At 43.7% G+C, this 21,514-nt stretch overlaps 1 protein-coding gene across 10 annotated transcripts in view; it reads left to right on the forward strand.

The window, feature by feature from the left end:
• Nucleotides 1-21,367, forward strand: part of erc2 (ELKS/RAB6-interacting/CAST family member 2) — a 52,242-nt gene extending 30,875 nt beyond the window's left edge. For 2 of the 10 annotated variants that reach the window (XM_085777324.1, XM_085777325.1), the window contains 12 exons: nt 318-458; nt 2,697-2,837; nt 3,713-3,748; nt 6,833-7,035; nt 9,581-9,703; nt 12,981-13,104; nt 13,193-13,353; nt 14,965-15,112; nt 16,466-17,203; nt 18,540-18,607; nt 18,719-18,896; nt 19,456-21,367. In XM_085777324.1, the coding sequence (XP_085633450.1) occupies nt 318-458; nt 2,697-2,837; nt 3,713-3,748; nt 6,833-7,035; nt 9,581-9,703; nt 12,981-13,104; nt 13,193-13,353; nt 14,965-15,112; nt 16,466-17,203; nt 18,540-18,566 (1,842 nt within the window). In that variant the 3' untranslated portion in view covers nt 18,567-18,607; nt 18,719-18,896; nt 19,456-21,367. Of the gene's footprint in view, nt 1-317; nt 459-2,696; nt 2,838-3,712; nt 3,749-6,832; nt 7,036-9,580; nt 9,704-12,642; nt 12,655-12,980; nt 13,105-13,192; nt 13,354-14,964; nt 15,113-16,465; nt 17,204-18,539; nt 18,608-18,718; nt 18,897-19,455 lie in introns of all 10 variants that reach the window. The other 8 variants (XM_085777329.1, XM_085777330.1, XM_085777326.1 and 5 more) reach the window with 5 other exon arrangements.
• Nucleotides 21,368-21,514: the final 147 nt, after the last annotated feature.

The following is a 21,514-nucleotide window of genomic DNA, read 5'->3' on the forward strand; positions in this document are numbered from 1 at the left end:
TAATGATGGTAATGAAACTGATACCGTTGCTATTTCAAGATACCGCTGTATACCTTATTACAGTGTTACCGCCCAACCCTACTATTTATTAAAATGTCTGCAACCACTGCAAATGAGGATTCTTAACAGTAATAGCGTGACACCAGTGTGGAAAATCTAGATGGTCTTCATGGATTTTGCATGAAAATACTCCTAACTCTGTGTGTGTGTGTGTGTGTGTGTGTGTGTGTGTGTGTGTGTGTGTGTGTGTGTCCGTGTCCGTGTGTGTGTGTGTGTGTGTGTGTGTGTGTGTGTCCGTGTGTGTCCGTGTGTGTTAGGAGAGGATCATAGAACGTTTAAAGGACCAAAGGGAGAGAGAAGACAGAGAACGTCTGGAAGAAGTGGAGTCGTATAAGAAGGAGAACAAGGACCTAAAGGAGAAAGTCAACAGCCTGCAGATAGAATTAACAGACAAAGAGGTCAGTGAGGGAAAAGATGTTGTTCTTATGTGAGGATGAAGGGGTGTGTTCAATTACAGAGTGCATCTACAATAGTCTCTCAATAATATTGATTTATGTAGACCCAAATTCCCACCATGTGCAAGCACAGCAGGAAAAATGTCCTCATGAGTGGCAGAACTAGATTCATTGTGGGCAGTTGAGAGAGAGAGGTAGAGAGCCGCAGTGCTCATGTGCATGAGGAAATAAACAAACAGGAAAGACCATGCAGTGATGCTCAGAAAATCACATCCAGAGGACAACATGGACAAAACTGTACAGTATGTACTGGGTTTATTTGATTAGTTGAAGCTGAGATTGACCTGCTGGTGCAAAGGGAAAGTTTAGATGGATTCAAGTTTGGATTTAAAGGCTTCAATAGAGTGAGCCAGGAAATGCTCTGCAGCTAACAGATGTCTTTTAAACTCTGAGACTAAACAAAATATACAGTTTAAAGTGATGAGACGAGAATGATGCCGGTATCTCATTAACACCGTAATGTCTGATCTGATTTGAATACTGTAGGAAGCCAATGAAAATGTTCTGTAATATGGTCAAAATGTGTGGATTTAGCTCAAATTCTAGCTAGACACAAAACATTCCAATAATAAAGTGGGATGAAACAGAATCAGTCATGGACACAAAAGTACAGAATTTTATCTCTGTCGATAAAATAAGAGTCTATGTGATGTCTTTAACGTGCTTTAATTCTGTGACGGTGAATAATTTGAAATGTAAAGAAAGAAAAGCAAAGGGCCCTGAGGTACTCCATATTTCACATTATGATTTGTTTATTATTATATGAAACATGCTGTGTTCAGGTAAGTAGGACTTAGAGGCACCAAAATCGCTTCCCAGCCAGTCCAGAAGAACACAGTGATCTGTGTGGACCAGCAGCTGTACTGAGGTTCAGAAAGGAAAGCACAGAGGTGGAATCTGGATCCATAGAAATCAGCAGATAGACTGCTGCAGTGAGAGCTGGTGCAGTGGAATAGCAGGCCCTCACAACAGACTGAAAATATTATTGTTTGATAAGTGAGCTCAGCTGAAAGCTACTGAGATCAAACTTTCCTGGAACTTTTGAGAAGAAGCGAGGATTTGATTCTGGGGAATAGGTGGAAACTCTGAAGGCGTGGCTCCTTCAGTAAAGTCTAACCACGACAGTTTTCAAACCAGTGGGGACAGTGCCAGCAGTCAGTGATAATTAACAATGTTCAGCCCTGACAGAGGTCTTTGGAGAGTTTTCCTGGCAGAGGGCCAATTAGACACGTGGTGGGTTTAGGACCTGAGCTAAGAAATATAATTAAATTTTTTAAAGAAACTATCTGGGACTCAATATAGAGCTCCGCTGGTTCTCCAGAGGAAGCTGAAGGAAAGAGCTGATCTGCTGCTAGGAGAAGGCTGCTGTTCAGTAAGTTTGGCTACGGCATTGAAATTAAAGCTATTGGATTTTTTTTATGACAAAAAAGGGGAGGAGAGTGAGAGAAGATGCAACAAAGGTCCATCGATCAGATTTGTTGTTAATGATTACCTTAAAGGGATAGTTCAACTTTTTGGCAGATTGGCCCATTGCCATGTACTGTAGGTTCGTTACCTTTAATTGTCGGAGTTGTTTTCAAGGTAACGGCACGGTGGCGCAGTGGTTAGCACTGTTAGCACTGTTGCCTCACAGCAAGAAGGTCCTGGGTTCGTATCCCCGGCCGCCCAGGTCCTTTCTGTGTGGAGTTTGCATGTTCTCCCCGTGTCTGCGTGGGTTTCCTCCGGGTGCTCCGGTTTCCCCCACCACTAAAAACATGTCGGCTAGGTTAATCCTCCAGTCAGCGCCACTGACCAAGGCACTGGCTCATGATCTGGAGTTGGTCCCCGGGCGCCGCTCCGTGGCTGCCCACTGCTCCTCAGGGATGGGTTAAATGCAGAGAAAGAATTTCACTGTACTAGCTGTATATGTGACAAATAAAGTACTTCTTCTTCTTCTTAAATGCAGAGACTGCTTGCCAAAAAACTGCCCCCATCAGCGGTTTTGTATGTATTTACCTCTAAAACAACTCTGTCTCGTAACGTTCCGTTATTATCTCATAGCGTGGCGAATGTGCAGGTCACAACTTGTCCATGAGTGCGTTTTGGAGTTGTTGGATTGTGTATTTGATGAGTTTGATGAGGGAAACCAAGAGCTGGTTCAAGCCTGGTTTTAACCTGTCTGTGCTCTCTGTCCGCCTGCAGTCGAGTCTCATCGACTTGAAGGAACACGCCTCATCGCTCGCATCTTCTGGCCTCAAGAAGGATTCAAAGCTCAAATCACTAGAGATCGCCATCGAGCAGAAAAAAGAGGAGTGTAGTAAGTTGGAGACGCAGTTACAGAAGGTAGGTGTGAGCATTTAGCACAGTCAACAGGAATGCATAAAATAAAAAGCTAAAGTAATGATTTAGATGTGTAATCTATGTTGTATACACCACTTGAGGTGTGTTATTTTCACAGTTAACACAATGGGCTCAAGGCCTCGTCTCTGTCATTTTAACTGGGAAATATCCAACCTCATTAATCACAAATAGTATTAGTCACTATTTCAGGGTGAAAAGACAAAGAAAGTTATTACAATGCTAAAATGATGCCAGTCATAAAAACATGTCCATACAAATGTATTAGAGCTACTGTAATGCTTGAACTGTGGAACACTCCTCTGTCCTGAATGAAGACTGTCGAGTCATCTTCATTGATCTTAACTGTAGATAGAAATCCAGAGCAGCATGTCCACTGTGCTGTGAAGAAAATAAGTAGCTCACTTAGAACCCATCGGCCACTTGAATGAGAACTATTAAACAGTTCTAGGCCTAAATGAATGAATTATTTCTTTTATTCTTATGATTTTGGTTTCATATGCAGGTTTTTCTTGCTCAACAAACTGTGATATTCAGCAGACAGAAAAACATACCAAAGTGAACACAAGTAAAACGTTGTGTTATTATCACTGTGAAACCGAGCAGACAGTCCATTAATTTCCCCTCCCTCTCCATAACCCACAGACTCTCCCTGTGTCTGTTCCTCTGCATTTGTCCGTTTGTGTTGCCCTTAACCTGTAACAACATGTGCTGTTACTGCTGTCACTGATGTGTCAAACATGTACTGTTCCTGCTGTTCTCTCCTCTGGCTCAAACAAAGTCTTAACACTTACTCTCCTGCCCCCCCTCCTCCCTCCCTCCTTCCACTCCTTCCCTCGACCCCTCCGTTTGCAATATAGCAAGCTGAGCAGCTATTCAGTCACATGAACAATCCTGTAAGTCCCGCTCTTCGGCTCTCTGAGGCACATATTGAAAGCATGAGGACACTGATAACTTCTCTGAACTATGCTAGGTGGTGATCATGCCAGACCCCAGCACAGGTTCTGCTTCCACCCACTGCCCCCGCCCAGATGCATGTTGACCATTGCACCGTACCGATATAACGAGCTTTATATTGCACTCAGAGTCCTGTGCAACGTGCTCATTCTGCAGCTGTTTGTGTTTGTGACACGTGGTGAAACTGGTGGTTCATATAGCCTAGTAATTACAGTTCACTGTACTCGGTCCGTTGGAATTTCAAATATGCAGAGCGTCCGTTTATTTGCAACTTTTTGAAGTGTGGCTCTGAAGTTAGTTCACCTGTTCACCTGTTTATATAACAACAGGGTTTTTTTTTCATCCACATGAGAAAGGCTTAATACACACTAAGGTCCACTGCAATTAGAGAGTTAGCTAGCGAAATGTTCTGGACCGAGATCATCTGGGCAAATGAGGAAATCCCAGAGTTAATACTGACATGTACAGCACTGGGCTTTGTAATCCAAGTAATTATGGGAAACACGGCTTTCAATGCTAGTTGTGAAAGGGTGTGGCCTAGAGTTAGAGGGATAGTTCACCCAAAATTGAAATTTCACTCATTATCTACTCACCCTCATGTCGACTAAAGGCTGGGAGAAGTTTCAGAGTTATCCGTGGCTTCTCTGAGTTACAGGGGGTCTCGGCGTAGCAGTGCATGTCCATATGACGGTTGCAAATGGATACCAACCGTCTTCGTAACAAAAAGACACACCAAAAAACATCCAAATACCTCCATGCTGCTCGTATGTAATGTCCGTCTTGTATTGAAGCCCCGAAATGCGAAATTGTCCCGAAAAAAATTAAATATGTCTATATTTCAAGCTTGTTTTGTAGCGGAAGCTCCTCGAAGCTCCTCTTCCTGGTCCGTCAAATTTGGACGAACCAGGGTCTGTCCTCTTCCCAGTTCATCCAAATTTGACGAACTGGGAAGAGGAGCTTCCGCTACAAGATTACGAAGACAGCTGGTATCCATTTGCAACCGTTATATGGACATGCACTGCTACGCCAAGGCCCCCTGTAACTCAGAGAAGCCACGGATAACTCTGAAACTTCTCCCAGCCCTTAGTCGACATGAGGGTGAGTAGATAATGAGTTTAATTTCAATTTTGGGTGAAGTTTTCCCTTTAACCTCTAGTTTTCTCATGTTGACGTGCACATCGGCCATGTGATGGTGAACTTTTCTCAAATATTCCTGTTACTTCTCTATCTTTGAAGATGAAAGGGGTCATCCCTATGTTTCCCGGGTTCTATGTTCCCAGCTCACCTGAAAAAGGCAGGAAACATAGCAGTAGCATTAGGGTTAGGATTTATGTTCCGTTGTGTGTGTGTGTGTGTGTGTGTGTGTGTGTTTAGAGATGTTAAAACAACATATTAATGCTACTGCTATGTTTCCTGCCTATTTTGAGTTAGCGGGGAACATAGAACCTGGGGGAACATAGATATGCTCTTTCTATTTCTAAGTTTTGCTATCGCTACTTAGCCAATGTTAGCATTAGCAGCTTGCTAAGAGCTTCAGCCACCATTGTGTTCACAAGACCAGATGTTAGACACGTCCTCTGAGCGGTGAGATTTCCTCAAGACAGACCGGACGCAGCAGTGACTTGGTTATGGACAGTGACAAGAGACAGACCAGAAGGTTTTCTCAGCTGGAGACAGCTCTCAGTGAGGAAAGCAGTCTGATGCTGAACTTAATGCTAACACTGGCTAAGCAGCAATACTTTTTTTTACCTAAATTTACAAACTTGCAAATAGTTCCTTCAAATATTATAATTATTATCAGTGTAGTAGCCTAGCACGAGTACCAATAGAATTTGATATTTTCTCATTTACATCACTAAAACACTAAAAACACATTTTGTTGAGTTCTTAAATTAAATTGTGAAGTTACAGCTGCTGACGGATAAAGTTTTTATTATTAGATAAGTAAATGATTAGTTGTTGTAATACATCATTGGACAAAGACAATAAATGGCAAAAGCAGCAGATAAACCAAATAAGCTAGGTCAACAAAACCCATCATGAAGTGCAGTTCGAAGTCTGGAGTTCTCCAAGAAGATTTTTTTTTTAATATTGTGATTCAATAATTTCTGGTTCCAAAATGGATTCATGTACATTTCACAGTCCAATCAGTGAGAATAATCTCTGAAACAGTCAATAAGTTAGCTCCTCATGCTTAAAATATGAAACTTCCCATTAGCAGATCTCTGTTGCATCTACTCCTCCACACTTTTTGACCGACAATCGCTAAGACTGTGCAGCTTTGTTGGGTTTGCATGATCTGGTCGACCTTGTTGCATGTTGTCACTGTCAGTGTCGCCACGCTTCTCTCTCGTCTCAGTGTGATGGTGCGGTTAGCCGAGGTGTCGGTCGTGGTCAGAGAACATCGCAGTGTTTTTTTTGGTGGATTTGCTTTTGTACAACTCTTGCACTTTTGCAAACTGTGTTGACATGTGTGGCTGCGTATCGTCCCAATGGGTGATGTGTACCAGTGTAATGTATTTCACGGAGAGCTACAAACTGTTGCAGCGATGGCGAGATTAGTCCATATTGAGCTGATTAGTTGGTGACAGATAGCTAATGTGACGGACTGATGATTCAGCATTTTACCGCCACTGATTTGTTACTATTTTTTGCTCACTGAAACACAGTCCTGTCCACACATACACAGTCCTGCACTTTGCACACTCACCAAGTCTGCAAAGTGACTGGGAGTCTCAACGGGCTGTTAAATGGAGCTAAATAATGGCTCTCTTAAAGCTAATGAGCCAGCGCCAGTAATGATGCCTTTGTCCACAACATTTTACTCATTCAGAAGGAGAGGGAGAGAGGAGGAGAGTAGCTAATATAAGACACTGATGGACTACAGTGTGCTGTATGTGTATCTCTTCCACGGGCAGGAAAGCATTCTGTGCTGCAGTGCGTGGTTGCGCTGGCGTCACAATGTCAACTGAGTGCATCTGTGTGCGTGTCTGTATGCCTCTCTGCCCGGTGTGTGGATGCAGAAAGCCCACGAGGTGGAGCAGCAGTCGGGCTCCAGAGGGAACCCGGACTACGTGGACAGAGTGAAGCTGCTGGAGAAGGAGGTGAGCTACTACAAGGACGAGGCCAACAAGGCCCAGACGGAGGTGGAGAGACTGCTGGACATCCTGCGAGAGGTGGAAACGGAAAAGAACGACAAGGACAAGAAGATTGCTGAGCTGGAAAGGTAACTGCCTGACTGGTTATAGGGGTTAGTGTTACAAGATATCTCATCTTCAGTTTAGCCTCTACTGATGTTGCACAGATCCGATCACATAGAGATCACATATCGGCCCAGATATTGACTCAGTATCTATTGATATAATGGGTATAGAGGGAGCCAGGGCTGACGTCAAAACCCGGAAGTTTAGCATTGCACTGGTTCCAGGAAAGGAAAGTGAATGGGTTTTTTGCTTTGCGTTTTGGATGATTTGGAGAAAGTCAGCTCTGTGGTTAACACAAGTTTATGATACTTACAAGCTTTGTTTTGTTTAATGTGGGTTTGTAGTTGTATTGAGCAACTTGTTAGCAACCGCCTTTTTTAGGACACGTAAAAGCTTCAAGATTCACAAGTAGGATATTTACTGATGTGTTTTATGTCATAGAACAAAACCTGAAACTTGCATAAGCTTTTGTTAACCACAGACCTAATTTGAGGTATTTCACCAAAATCACATTCAAAAAACGTACTGACTTTTAGACGAGAGAACCAGAAGCGCTACTGGCAACTTTACTTCACTAACTTTACTGGAAGACTCTATTGGATAATGGGGCTGATCCATGAGGCTGATCTATTCGCTTCAAATCAAATCAAATCAACTTTATTTGTCCAGCAAGGGGAAATTTGTCTTGGGCAAGTGGTGTCGTAACAGCTGCCTTGTACATGCAATACACAATACATACACTACTGTATAACAGTAACGAAGGCAAACATATCAGTTCTGTTTGTGAGGCGTGCTACATCACGTATCAGCAGCAGGTGCAACATGTCGGTAGACAACAAACACAGAGTAACAATGTTTTACAAAGTTAGGAAAGTAATGTTAAAAATAGTTACATAGAGACAGAGAAATAGAGAACATGCTATTAGATACCCTCAAAACTCAAAAGAAAAATGAAACATTGAGGTGAAGCAACCTTTTAGTCTTCTTATTTTCTACTCTGACCTTACGAGCAGTATTCACTTACCTCATGTCGAGTTTCACCTCAAAGTTCAAGTGTCGCTTGTTTTGCTTTGTCAGATATAAAGTGCTCTGTCCCGTGTGCTCCATATTTTAAATGACCCTCCATTTGCTTTTGTATCCGTGGCGTGAACGTGTCATTTCTGTGTGATGTCATAACGGTCTGTCCGCACACTGCACTGTACTGGATCCAGTCATGGTCTGAAATGCTGTGAGATACATCAGGTGACCGTTGGTGGCTCTGAAACTGCATTAGACGTGAGCACAAAGTGCCCTTCACTGTCCCCCAAGGTGGAAGAGATTTCATGTAATGGACCACATAAATAAAGCTGGTGGCCCCATCAGGTCTTGGCTCACCCCCTCAGTCTGCTACGTGGTCCAGAGTCTCCGCACTGGAAGAAGCTGATGTCTCTCTGGAGGAGAGCGTTCACCTGGAATGGATTTCAAACTGATGAGACGGACACGGATTGGTTGGAGCGCATGAGAACCACACATGAGCACTTTCTGTTAATGACAGCCCCCCCACCCCCCCACCCGTTTTATTGTCACTTATACAGTCCCAGACCCACAGCCTATTGTTAAAGGGATATTTCAACATTTTGGCAAATTTGCCTATTGCCGTAATCCCTGTAGTCGGTTAATTACCTTTAATTGTAAGTGCAAGCTATCGGTGGGGCAGAGATGTGAGCTCTGCACAGCGAGCAGTATTTCCGGGCGTTCCCTCATCAAACTCATCAAATACACAATCCAAACAACTCCCAAACGCTCTCATGGACAAGCTGTGACACATTGTGCACATTCACCACGCTATGAGATAATAATGGAATGTTACGAGACGAGTTGTTTTCAAGGTAAATACGTAGCTGGAACTACATTCCCGACACAGCTGCTCGATAAAAAGTGACTTCTAAAGCGAAAATAGTTCAGAGTATTTGCTTCATGTGTCATAATGTTACATAATTATACGTTATTTCATAGCGTGGTGAATGTGCAGGTCACAACTTGTCCACCAGAGCGTTTTGGAGTTGTTGAATCGTTTATTTACTGGTTTGATGAGGGCAACATAGAAATACCATGAGCCTCCGTTGCGTTAGCTGAGCAGCTCCCGTCTCTGCCCTGACGATCTCAAAACAGCTTGCACTGACAATTGAGGGTAATGAACCTACTCTAAGACTATAGGGATTATGGCAATAGGCGGATTTGCCAAAGTAACTTTAAAAGCAGTTACATTTTTTCTCTCCCAGCCAGTGGGATGGCCCACTTCGTTTCAGTGTCATGATAATTTGTCAGAGGTGTTGGATTAATTGAGTGTTCTTGTTCTGTTTTGCCATCTTTACCCACTTTTTCTGTCCTGTTCCCCCTTTCTATTTTCCGTTTCACGCCCACCTGTCCCTTCTTCATCCTCTGCCACTGATCACTTTCAACCCTTCAACCTTGTTATTTTCTTCTTTTTTTTTGTCCTTCCTTGAATCCATTTTTTCCAACCTCTTCTCCATCTTCCTTGCAACTCTCTCTGTTGTGCCCTCCCCTCCCACACCTCCCTGACACCAGTCCCCCTCCCTCTGCCCCTCGCCCCACCCCTCGCCCCGGTGGCAGAGCTCCCCCTGACCCGCTCCCTTCTGTGTCCGCTGCTCCCCAGCAGATAGGGGGCATGGTGTGGGATTTCCTGGGAAAGTGAGTGCTCTGCCCTGGCACTTCAGCTCGGCTGCGTGGTTAAAGTCCCCGACTGCGACTGCTGCAACTGCGTCTGGTTTCACCTGTGTGCCTGGGTCTGCCTGCTGTCTGAGGGATTCACAGATCTTTGTATCACAGTGACCTGCTCTGTTCTTAGTCCAAGCTGTCATAACCGTCTCTGAGCACATGATACAAAGATCCCTGGATTCATGTTTTGCTTTCTTTTCTTTGGCAAGTCTTTGCATAATAGTAGCTCTGTAGCCTGTGTGCCATGAATGGTTCCTGATCGATCTGTGTGAGCACGTGAACGAATGTGTGCATGATGCGAGTGTGTTTGAGTTTGAGAGAGAGAGAGAGAGTTTGTAGTGCATGTGCATTTATTCAGCCTGCATGTGCATTTAAAAGCCCTTTTTTCTCTGCCCTGATGACATAATGAGGATTTAAGTTAAAGGGACAACGAGGAGTTTTGGAAAAGCAAAGCGCTTTCACACTACATTTATGACGGCGGCGTTATTCCCATGACTCGCCACGAAACCGAAAGTAAAGAAATGCTGGTCGGCTCGACCAGCATTTCCACCACCACTAATAATAACAAAATAACGATAGAGACAGAACGATATATTTATCGAAAATGGGCCCATTAACAAGTGTGGGTAGCGTAGATTCATCCACATTAACGTGAGACTTTTTTATAACCAAATAGAAACTCCTCGTTGTCCCTTTAACAGAAATTTAGCTGTGTGACAAATCACATTACAAATGAACTGGATGTGTCTCAACATGAGGTACAAAGCTTAAAGTTTAAGGTTTGTACCTCAGCTAATGAAAAAGTGCAAATCATCAGGTCAGAAAGTTTCATTAAGTTTGAAATATATGGCATCTTGGCATATATTCTGTGATATTCATAGGATTCCCTGAAGATTAAGCATCACTTGACACTGTTGTTCCTGTTGTGGCCTGTTTCTGTGATGATGCATGGTATAGTAAAGTCACATGGTAAAAGTGATCACACCAAGGATTCAGCCAACAAGGAAGCAAATCAACATTTGTAACTCGGTCTCTCCAAAAATTGCTTCTGTAAATGCACTTTTAGTACTTAGTCATACTGTCAATCCTACACTGTATACTTGGTGTGATTTTCCCAACTGCTTTTGCTTCTGTACAATTTAGTTTACAATATCATACCTGCTATACCTCCTTTTGTCCTGTGCTGAAATATCTTGCGCACTAGTACACCTGCAGACACACACACGCACACACACCTGTTTGTTTCTTCTCGTGGTGTTTGTTGTGGCTGTTTGTTGTTGCTTCCTGTCTGTAAGACGTTTCTGTACTCAGAGCTGAGGCCTCCTCCTGCCGTGAGCACGCTTCCCCTGCTCATTCCAGCCACCCATCTGTTCCCTCCTCATCTGTAACTCTCAGTCACCCCCACACCTTTAAAGGGGTAGTTTAACATTTTGGCAAATTCGCCTATTGCCATAATCCCTATAGTCATAGCAGTAAGTTCATTACTTTTAATTATCAGTGCATGTTGTTTTGAGATCTGCGGGGCAGAGACGCAACCTGCTCAGCGAACACAATGGAGGTGAATGGTACAGCTCCCCTGTCCCTCATCAAACTCATCAAATACACAATCCAACATCTTTAAAATAAAAAAAAGTGGTGACCTGTACATTGACCACACTATGAAATAATCATGTATCATTATGTAACATTACAACACATGAAGCAAATACTCAGAACTACTTGCGCTTTTGAAATCACTCCGTCCAGCAACTGTGTCTGGAATGTAGCTCCGGCTACGCATTTGCCTCAAAAACAACTCGTAATGTTACATTATTATTTCATAGCATGACGGATGTCTATTTGAAGTAGTTTTCAGTATTTGCTTCATGTGTTGTAATGTTACATAATGATACACGATTATTTCATAGCGTGGTGAATGTGCAGGTCACAACTTGTCCACAAGAGCGTTTTAAAGATTTGTATTTGATGAGTTTTGAGGGACAGGGGAGCTGTACCATTGACCCCTATTATGCTCGCTGAGCAGCTCACGTCTCTGCCCCGCTTATATCAAAACAACATGCACCGATAATTAAAGGTAATGAACCTACTGCTATGACTGTAGGGATTATGGCAATGGGTGAATTTGCCAAAATGTTGAACTATCCCTTTAAATTACCCCAGTAACATCACCTGACAGCCCCAAACCCCCTTTTCAAGCGGTCTTTCCCGGTACCAACTCTCCTGCTCTCCCTGCCCAACCTGCCCCCCCCCCCATCCTCCCCCTGCCTAGCTTGCTCTACCAGACACTAAGGGACGTGATCAGCCTAGTGGCCTGCATGAATAGAGCGGCTGCACTCCAGGTCTACACGCGCTCAGTGAGTGAGGTGCTGTAGTAGGTAGGATCTGGACTGAACCCTTTTCCCTGAAGTGTCAGTTCAGTCGGGCCCCCCTCTGTCTGAACAACCCCTGCATCCATAACCGACCTCTCCCACCAGCTCACTACTTCCGGCCTACCCGGTCAAACCACTGTCGGCTTCCCCCTCCTCTTTGCTCGGCACTCACACCTCGTGCTCGTCACCTCTTCCTTTGCCCGGCTGACTTCTTGCCTGTCTGGCTGCATGTCTGCCACTCCCAGGCTTGGCAGCAGATGCACATGGTCCTAATGTTCCCAGAGAAGGTGCATCCTGCATCGGCTGCGTCAGGCTGCAGACGGCAGCAGCCGCCACAGGCAGCCTCTGTAGTCAGTGAACACAGTGAACGTGAACTCCTCCGGGTCCTCTGTATTGTTTTCTTCTGTTTGTTTCTTTTACGTTCTGGTTCTAATGGCTCTTTCTTTACTTCTTCCTGTGTGTGCTGTCGTCTCCTGTTTTCAAATGTCCACATGTCCCGTCGCCCCTTTCTCTTCCACCTTTTTTCCCCTTACCCATCTGCAGTCTAGCTCCAAGGTAAGCAATGCCCCTGCCCCCCGTCGTGCCTCCCACCGCTACCTACCCCCATGCTAACTCTGGTGCTTAAACCTGTGAGTCATCTCAGCAGTGCCATGTTAACACGAAGCTAACAATTCATTTGTGAGGCTCATGTCTTGTTGCTGTCGTGGTCATCTCATGGCTGGTACTATTTTGAAGTACATGTCATTCAAAATGCACCTGACGCTACACTCTTTCTACCTGTTGGTTTGTTTGTTGTGGCGTGTGGCAGCAGTGTAACTACAGTTTGGCATTTCAAAGGATTATTGGTATGAAATTGGTCTCATAGTTTTGTGGTTTTACAGACAAGGAGGCAAAGACCAGACTAAGAAGGGTTCAAATATCAAACTGGGACCACAAGGGGACAAGAAAGGCTTAGGATCAGACCCTCGGAAGGACTCCTCCATAGATGGTGGACACCACCTAAAGGTGCAGATTTAACTTAACGAAAAATTGTTAAACAGTTTTGAAATGCAGATGTTCACTGTGCTTCCCCTAAATGTGTGTTGTCTCTCAGCTGGAGGAGCTGATGAACACACTGGAAAGGACGAGGCAGGAGCTGGACGCCACCAAGCAGCGTCTGTCCTCCACACAGCAGTCCCTGCAGGAGAGGGACGGCCACCTCACCAACATGAGACAGGAGCGCAGGAAGCAGCTGGAAGAGATCCTGGAGATGAAGTTAGTATCTATACAACCTTTGACATGAGCCAAAGAGAGCCACTGTTCTACTTCTCTCAGTGTTTCTGATAAACACATGGAGGGATTTTTTTTGTCTCCATGCCAACACAGCTGTGTTACTTTTGAAAATATATATGAAGTCATCTTTTTTGTATTTGGGCCATATAATGGGTAAGATTATATTTGTGTCTTTATTATTCAATCAAAAAAAAAGTTGATTTAAACAAAAAAAAATATTTTCAATCAAATAATTACTAACTTCAATCAAAAAAATCTATTCATTCAAAGAAAAAAAAAGGGTTCACAGTCTCATATATTTATTTTGCATTCAAACACGTTTTTTATTGAAAAGGTTTTTTTTTTATTGAAGTGAAGTTTGTTTTGATATCTTTTTTGTTTCAATCAACTTTTTTTTTTTTTTGATTGAATAATCAAGACACAAATGTACTTCCATACACAACAGGCCACTATTTAACACTGTTACTCAGAACGAACATTAACACTTGTATTAAAGGTGTACAGAAATGGCCGTTTGTCCTGTTTGTCGCGCTGAGTTGTCACGAGCTGCAACACGAGTTTACTCGAGTAAGGAAAACAAATTTGATTGGTCGTTATCGAGCGGGCGGGATATTCAAAGCTTGGGGCGAGACCGAGCTCCGTGTGTGTGTGTTGTCTCAGACGTTTGAATGACGGATGACGGATCCAATATCAGTGGCTGATGAATCGTGCGCAGGCTGACGTATAATCCGTGCACCAAACAAAGTTTGGCCTACATCGTCTGATAGATGAGTTATTACACTCATTTTATGACCCAGAGTGGGCTCAAATTCAATTTTCTTTTCTGTACAGCTTTAAGCTTATTTCCTTCAACTTGGCATGTTTGTGGATACGGTCATTCTGTTTTTGTCTGGAAACATGGTTCAATTTGTCACACAACACTGAGGTGAGAAGTGGGGCATACAGTTCATGTTTCATCTTATACCAAAAAGCTATATCTATTTAAAGTTGTGTCAGCATTTATACCTCCACTGATTGCTGGTCCTGGTTTACAGTACAGTATATGGTTTTCATTAGGCCCATTGTGTATCTGATGAGGCTTCTGGCTTCTCAGAAGATATTTTTTATTTACAGACTTTAAGAAATAAAACCTCAATTTCATTTTCACACTCCATTTTTAACTGGCAGCTGGCTGTAGCTTTATATTTAATGAAAAGACAGGGGAATGGAATAAATCTTTGTATCTCTCAGCACAAAAGCAAATTAAGCATTTCTAAAATGTCAGACTAATCCTCTAAAATCTCAGCGTGAGATGAAAGCATGAGATATGTACGCAGTTGGAGTTGTGAAGCTAATTTATTGTCTTCTGTGAGAGAAGAACAAAGCAATCAAAGTTGTGATTGGTGTGTGGCATCAATCATGATCTGGCTCCTTTAAACTGGAGCCTGTCTAGAAGAAGATTCTCTGGCACATAAACAGCTTCTGACATTACTGAAGGTGAACTGATGCAGCTTGACTGTTCCTGTCTTAAAAGAACTTCAGAAATTCCTCCACAAAGTATTAATTTCATTCTAATATAAGTGCTGATTTGCTGATTGTGTTTGTCCACCTCAGACAACAAGCTCTCCTGGCAGCCATCAGTGAGAAAGATGCTAACATTGCACTGCTGGAGCTGTCTGCCTCCAACAAGAAGAAGACCCAGGAGGAGGTGATGGTCCTCAAGAGGGACCGGGACAAACTGATGCACCAGCTCAAACAACATGTAAGTACTGCAGAAGAATGTCATGGATTTTTTTATTTTTTTTATTTAATGCAGTGTAAGGTGTTCGTGGCATTCGCACTGATACTGTTCATCAGTATGAAAAGTATAGCATCTACAGCAAATACAAAGGCAGCCAGCCATTTTTTTCCATTTCATGAACAGGAGGTTGTACTGTACATACACACACTGAACATTTTCTGTGGGTAGTTTTAGCACTTTTCCAAAATATACCATTTTATTATTTTGAGAGCTGTGTTGTTTTTTGGGAGTAGTCAAGCCGTGTCTAGTCAAGTTTAAAACAAGTTGTTTATTTTCCATCTGAAATTTAAATCTTAATCTTCAATGTAAATCTATTCACTGTGTAGGCCCATTAATGTAATGTTCAACGTGTTCTTCTGCTCTGAACTTGAGACTCAAGTCAACTGTTTATCTCTGTGACTTGACTCTCACACAAGTTTAGCTCGTGCTCATGTGCAGTATAAATTAGCTCTGGGACAGATCATCTGGTCTGTTGTTGCCTTCATGACCTAATATGAAAATATGATGGTCAAAATATTAATACTGCTGACACATGCTGGTCATTTATATTTAATATAGGCTATAGTATGGAAGCCCTGAAGCAACTGAGACAGGAGTTTTTAAATAAAAAATATCCTTGCCTCTCATTTCCTATAATGCAGTGAAAGTGCATTAATAATAAAAAACAAGGATATAAATCAGAACTGACTGATTAAAGGAAGAATTCATCATTTTGGGAAATATGTGAATTTCCCAGTCTAGCAGAATAGCTGACGCAGTTTTACTGAAATACGTACATGTAAGCTACATATTTAGCATACAAAAGTGAGAGTGGTGTAATTATTTCCATCTAATATGACAAAAAAGTGTATGACTCCCATAAAGCCTATTTTTTCTTTTCACTGTGTTTTCTGATAATCAAGAGGTGGCCCATTCTAACAGTGCGTTCACACGCGCGAGTAAAATATTCGCCTCGCTCTACTCGCTCGAGTTTGCCCACTGGAATATTAGTTTTTACTCGCGGCACAAATATTTTGCTTGAGTTCAATATTTTAAACTTGCGCGAACAGGCGAATTTCGCTTGTTCGCTTCATGCACGTCATTCGCGCCACTCACACAAATTTGCATCCATTTGCGTCTTTACATTGACTTTGTATGTAATCTTATTGCGCAAAAAATTTGCCTCGTGCCTGGTGTGAACGCACTGTAAAAGACTGAACACTACAGCAACATGCGTATTATAATGTGTCTTTGTTCTCTTTCCACTATGATGGTGTGGTGTTCAGTGTAGCAGTTGCAGATCATGGTGCACTAACCACTCTCCTCCTCCCACAGACACAGAGCAGAATGAAGCTGATCGCTGACAACTACGAGGATGAGCAATATCACCCACACGGTCCTCACCACCCCCAGCCTCAGCCCCCACATGCTCAGTCTCAGCCCCAGTCCCAGTACCCCCACCCTCCCCACCCCCAGCAGACTCCATATCCACACACTGCACATCCGCAGCATCCTCAGCACCCACAGCATCCGCAGCACCCGCAGCACCAACAGCACCCACAGCACCCTCAGCATCCTCAGCATCCACAGGCCCCTCAACAGCAGCCGCATGCCCAGCAACCACAACCGCAGTACCCTCACCCACAGCACCCGCAGCACCCCCAGCAGCACCCTCAGCAGCACCCCCAGCAGCACCCCCAGCAGCACCCCCAGCAGCACCCTCAGCAGCACCCTCAGCAGCACCCTCAGCATCCCCAAGCACCCGCCCAGCACCAGCAGCACCCACGCCCTCCGCAGCCTCAGCACCCTCACCAACAGCACCCCCAGCACATGCCGCAGCACCCGCACGGACATGCCCCTCCGCAGCACCCTCACCCTCAGCACCCGCACGGTCCTCCCCAACAAGGACCACACCCCCAGCATCCACATCCTCAGCACGCCCAGCACCCTCAGCACCCGCAACACCCGCAGCATCCACACCACGGCCAGCATCCACGTCACCCGTCGCCTCATCACCGTGGAGGGCCAGCCCGGGGACCCCCACATGCTGGTCACCGCCCCTCCCCAGACCAGGTCAGATATCACTCCAGGTCATGTTATATAGGCAACGTGCACCAGGAGATACATCATACACACTCTTTAAAGGGATATTTCAACATTGTATTGGGGCTACACCGTGACATCCAGCAATTGCAGCGTGCACTCGCTCACCCCTCCCATCGGCAAAGTGACGGACGGTGGCCACCGAGGACAAACACGTTTGCAAACTAACAGCTAACTGATAACATAATCTTTGACCAATTACTTTCGGTTTTTAATCATTATTTTTTTAACACACGTGCAGACTTCCACTCGTGCCTTCAGTCATATTTCACAGCAAAAAGTTACACAGGAGGACTTACAGGATGTGCCAGTTACACAGTGCGGTCCCATGAAGGAAGATCAGAGGACAAACATACGGCCCTGCTAAAAAAAAAGGATGTGGGTCGCTGTGGTCTCCAGCCGGCTCTGCTGTCCCTCTCTCTTCAGCCTGGTGTTTGGCTGCACTTTATATAAACAGTTCAATGTTGTAAGATGTAGCCTAGCTGCTAATGCTAACTAGCACCATGAGTTGTTTGTAACAACAGAAAAATAAAATAAACAATACGTCGGTCATCCTCCGGGGGCACAAGCTTAGTCACAGACACTCAATAGTGCGTACCGTATTCAAAGATGGCGATGCAACATGGCAGCCTCCAGTGGGTGCACCCACCGCCTACTGTATGTATTTGTAAACAACTTATTCTGAGCTACAAGACAGCTTTTATTTGTATGCGGTTGTGATTAGAATTCGGTAAATACATATATGAAAGCAATATGTGATTTTTGCTAATAAAAAGCCAAATAAGCTACAGTACATACAGTCCCTTTAAGACAGCAGAAGTTTAAAAGCAGGTGATGCAGCAACAAAGAAAGAACAGGTTATATTTTAAAAGTATTGCTCCCTTTGCCTCGGCCCATTCTTGAGTTACCACTTTGGGAAAAAAAGAGTCATGACAGAAACTCACCCAGGTCAAAAAGTACACATTGCTCACAATATCCCAGGATCTGGAGATGTAGTATATTTCACACTCTGTCCCCGTCCATTTATGATAAGATGTGGACTGGACATGCTCTTAACTGATGTCAAATCACAACATCTCCAGATTTGCTCCAGGTTCTTACAAGAACCTTAGAAGAATTTTCTCTTGTGGTTTTGACACAGTGACAGCCACAAGGTTCTTTGCAAAGCACTAAACTTTTAATTTTGTATTTTAATACTCAAGCTTATTTTTCACACAGCTGTGTCAGTGACATTCCTCACTTCAGTTTGTGTTTTCTCCTCTTCATGCACATCGCTCCTGTTGGCCCACGACGCTGCCAACAACAGGATGACGAGGAGGGCATCTGGGCATAATCCTTGCTGTGACAACCAAAGCTCTAATGTTGTTTTGAGGGGTGAGACCCACTTTATAATTCTCTGTTTCCCGTGTGGCTGCAGTGTCCTCCGGGTTTTGTAACAAATGAAATACCTCTGTGACGTAATGTGACTTTTTCTTACCTCTTCAGATGATTCAGTCACTAATGGAGGAGCACAGCCACGTCATGATGTTGAAACACTACCCAACCAGACTTTTGTTATCTCCACTCAATCAACACTCAGCACCTGGACTTTTGTTTATTTTGCGGGGAAGAGGAGGGTGCACTCAGGTGTGCAGGTCAAGTGAGGAGGCTGACAGCTGGGCAGGTAAATTCATCTCTTTTATCTTTTATCGTGCTGTATATTTTCCTTTTTTTATTGTGAAATACAAATCCATCAGAGGTATTTCAGGGGATACAATATTACTGGAAAACATAAGAACGTGTCATGGGATACCATAGAACAGTATTGATGAAAAAATAATAAAATAGAAATTTTTAAAAAGAAAAAGAAGTAAGATTAATTACACACACACAAATTATTTTTACATACATAGGTAAATTCATGCAAAACCGTTGATGCGTGTTCCCGTCGGGGGCAAGTAACGTTCCGTTATTATCTCATAGCGTGGGGAATGTGCAGGTCACAACTTGTCCTGGGAAACCAAGAAATCCCATTAGCGTAGCTTAGCGTAGCTTAGCGTAGCTTAGCGTAGCTCTGAGCAGCTCACGGCTCTGCTCTGCCGTTCTAAAAAAAAAAAAAAACAGCTTGCACCAACAAAGGTACCAAACCTACTCCTAAAACTATAGTGATTATTGCAATACGCCAATTTGCCAAAATGTTGAACTATCCCTTTAAACTGTGACTTTCTTCATTTTCTACCTAGGGTGACCTGGGACCTATTCTTCATGTGAACAGGAGTAGATGTCGTCCACTTCCACCGTTCAAATTCAACCAAAACTCATGGATGTGGGACTGAGCCTGACGGCGGGCGCTCTCTGTCAGAGTGTTTGTGTGATCAGCATTAGCAGCCGTGCATCAGAAGTCTCACAGAGGTCACCTCACCTGTCCGTCGCCTGCTTCAGACTGACGATGCCCTCTCCATCCTCGTGACCGTCTGCCAGCCCACTTTTTTATTTCCCTCATTGTTTTTTGTTCCGACCGGTTCAAGATCATGGTTGTCCCGCTGTCCGTCTCACCTGCCTGACTGACTCCTCTGGCTCTGGTTGGCTCCCCTGCTGGTCTCTTGGTCCTCACTGCCCTGCTGACCCCACCTGGTGACATCTGACCCCTCTGCCTGGCTATCATGATGCAGAGTCTCTTCCGTTGTTTTCTTTTTTCTTTTCTTTTTTTTTTTTACCCCCATCACACCCCACCTCACCACCCCTCATGTTTAGCATCTCTTAAAACGTTGTAATATCTCCTCCCTTGCTTTTTTTTTTTTTTTTTACCCTGAGAATCGCATGTTCTACACATACCAGATTTGAGTACTTTTGACTTTTTTTTGTCATCATTTCTTGTTGGCAACAGAAAGAGCTTTGAGCTGACTGCTAGTACGCCTTTCGCCTTGTCTGCAGCATCGAGGGGTTTCCTTGGCTGCATGAGCAGGGCCCTCCAGTTCCTGGGCTTGTTTTGGCCTTAAGGCTGTGGTTGCCATTGATGTTTCTCTTCATGTTACCTCATTTAAATCAGAAGTAGTCAAAAAAAAGAAGCAATCTATGCAGATGTCAACGTAGAGTGAATGCATTTTTATTTACCCATCCTTACCAAAAAAAAAACTCCTCAATCAAAGTGTAATTAATCATCCAATCAGAGCGGCCAAGAGAGTGGTCAGAAAACGTCCATCAGAGTATTTTGAGTTTCTGATACTATGCACCTATGCACCTCCTCTGTGTTGCAGGAATCTTTTCTAATGGTGCTTCTGCTGGTGCTCAAACTAAATGGTGTCAGAAGACCTGGTCGAGAGCATCTTTTAGTCCTTTTACAGCAGAGGGATTCAATCCCACAATGGGCTTCACAACAACAACTGTAAAAGACTTTGTACATATGATTTGACAATGGGGGCTTTGTGAGCAACAATCACTTGATGACCCGCACAGAGGAGATTTCCCTCTCTGAATACTGCTAATAGAAGTACCATTATAGGCTATGAAGTGGAGGCCATGTCCAATAGATGTGTTCCCTGCAGGTCTGCTCCTGCCCCCCCTCCCCATCCCCATCCCCATCCCCCCATCCCTCCCTCGTATTCCTCCACCAGTAGTCTGTGTGACCTCCCTGAACATAGTGACTTGTTTTCTCCTTCTTGACAAGGTGGCCTGTGCCTCGTAAAAACTTAAACACATATATGATAGATATGCATATATTATACATATAGAGAGAAATCTATAGAGTGTGTCTATATGTGGTCAGAAAATTGTTTCAAACTGACGAGATACTATATGTTTTTTCTTCATGGTTATTTTTCTAACTGGCTAGAGGTCAGAGAGATGTCTTATCTAGAGTGTTGAGTGGTGTGATTTTTCCTCTGATTTGTACATTGTGAGAAAACCCCTCAGCAGCAAGTAACATTCCCTGTCTGAAAATACACGACAGCCCAAAAAAAAAAAAAAAAAAAAAGAGAGAGAGCTCTAGAACAGTCCATGGGAAATAGAGAAGTATATCCAAATCTATCTACAAGTCTGGAAAAGATGACATTATTACATTCCTCTCTAAATGTGAAAACAACTCAGTTGAAGACCACCTGGCCTGTGGTGACAACTAAGAACAAAAAAATAAAATGAAAAAGAACAAAAAAAAAAGGAATTTTGCAGCTCACAAAAGTAGCAATGAGATTATGTCTGCTGCGTGCAGCGGGCAGAAACTTGCACTTGTGAGTGAGGACTATCACTACCAACATCTAAGTGGAGGTTTGAGTGACTCTGTCGGGATGCATTTCTTTCGCGTGT

This window comes from Trachurus japonicus, chromosome 5 (assembly GCF_045865225.1).
Source record: "Trachurus japonicus isolate A0001 chromosome 5, Traja_1.0".
Taxonomy (NCBI): domain Eukaryota; kingdom Metazoa; phylum Chordata; class Actinopteri; order Carangiformes; family Carangidae; genus Trachurus; species Trachurus japonicus.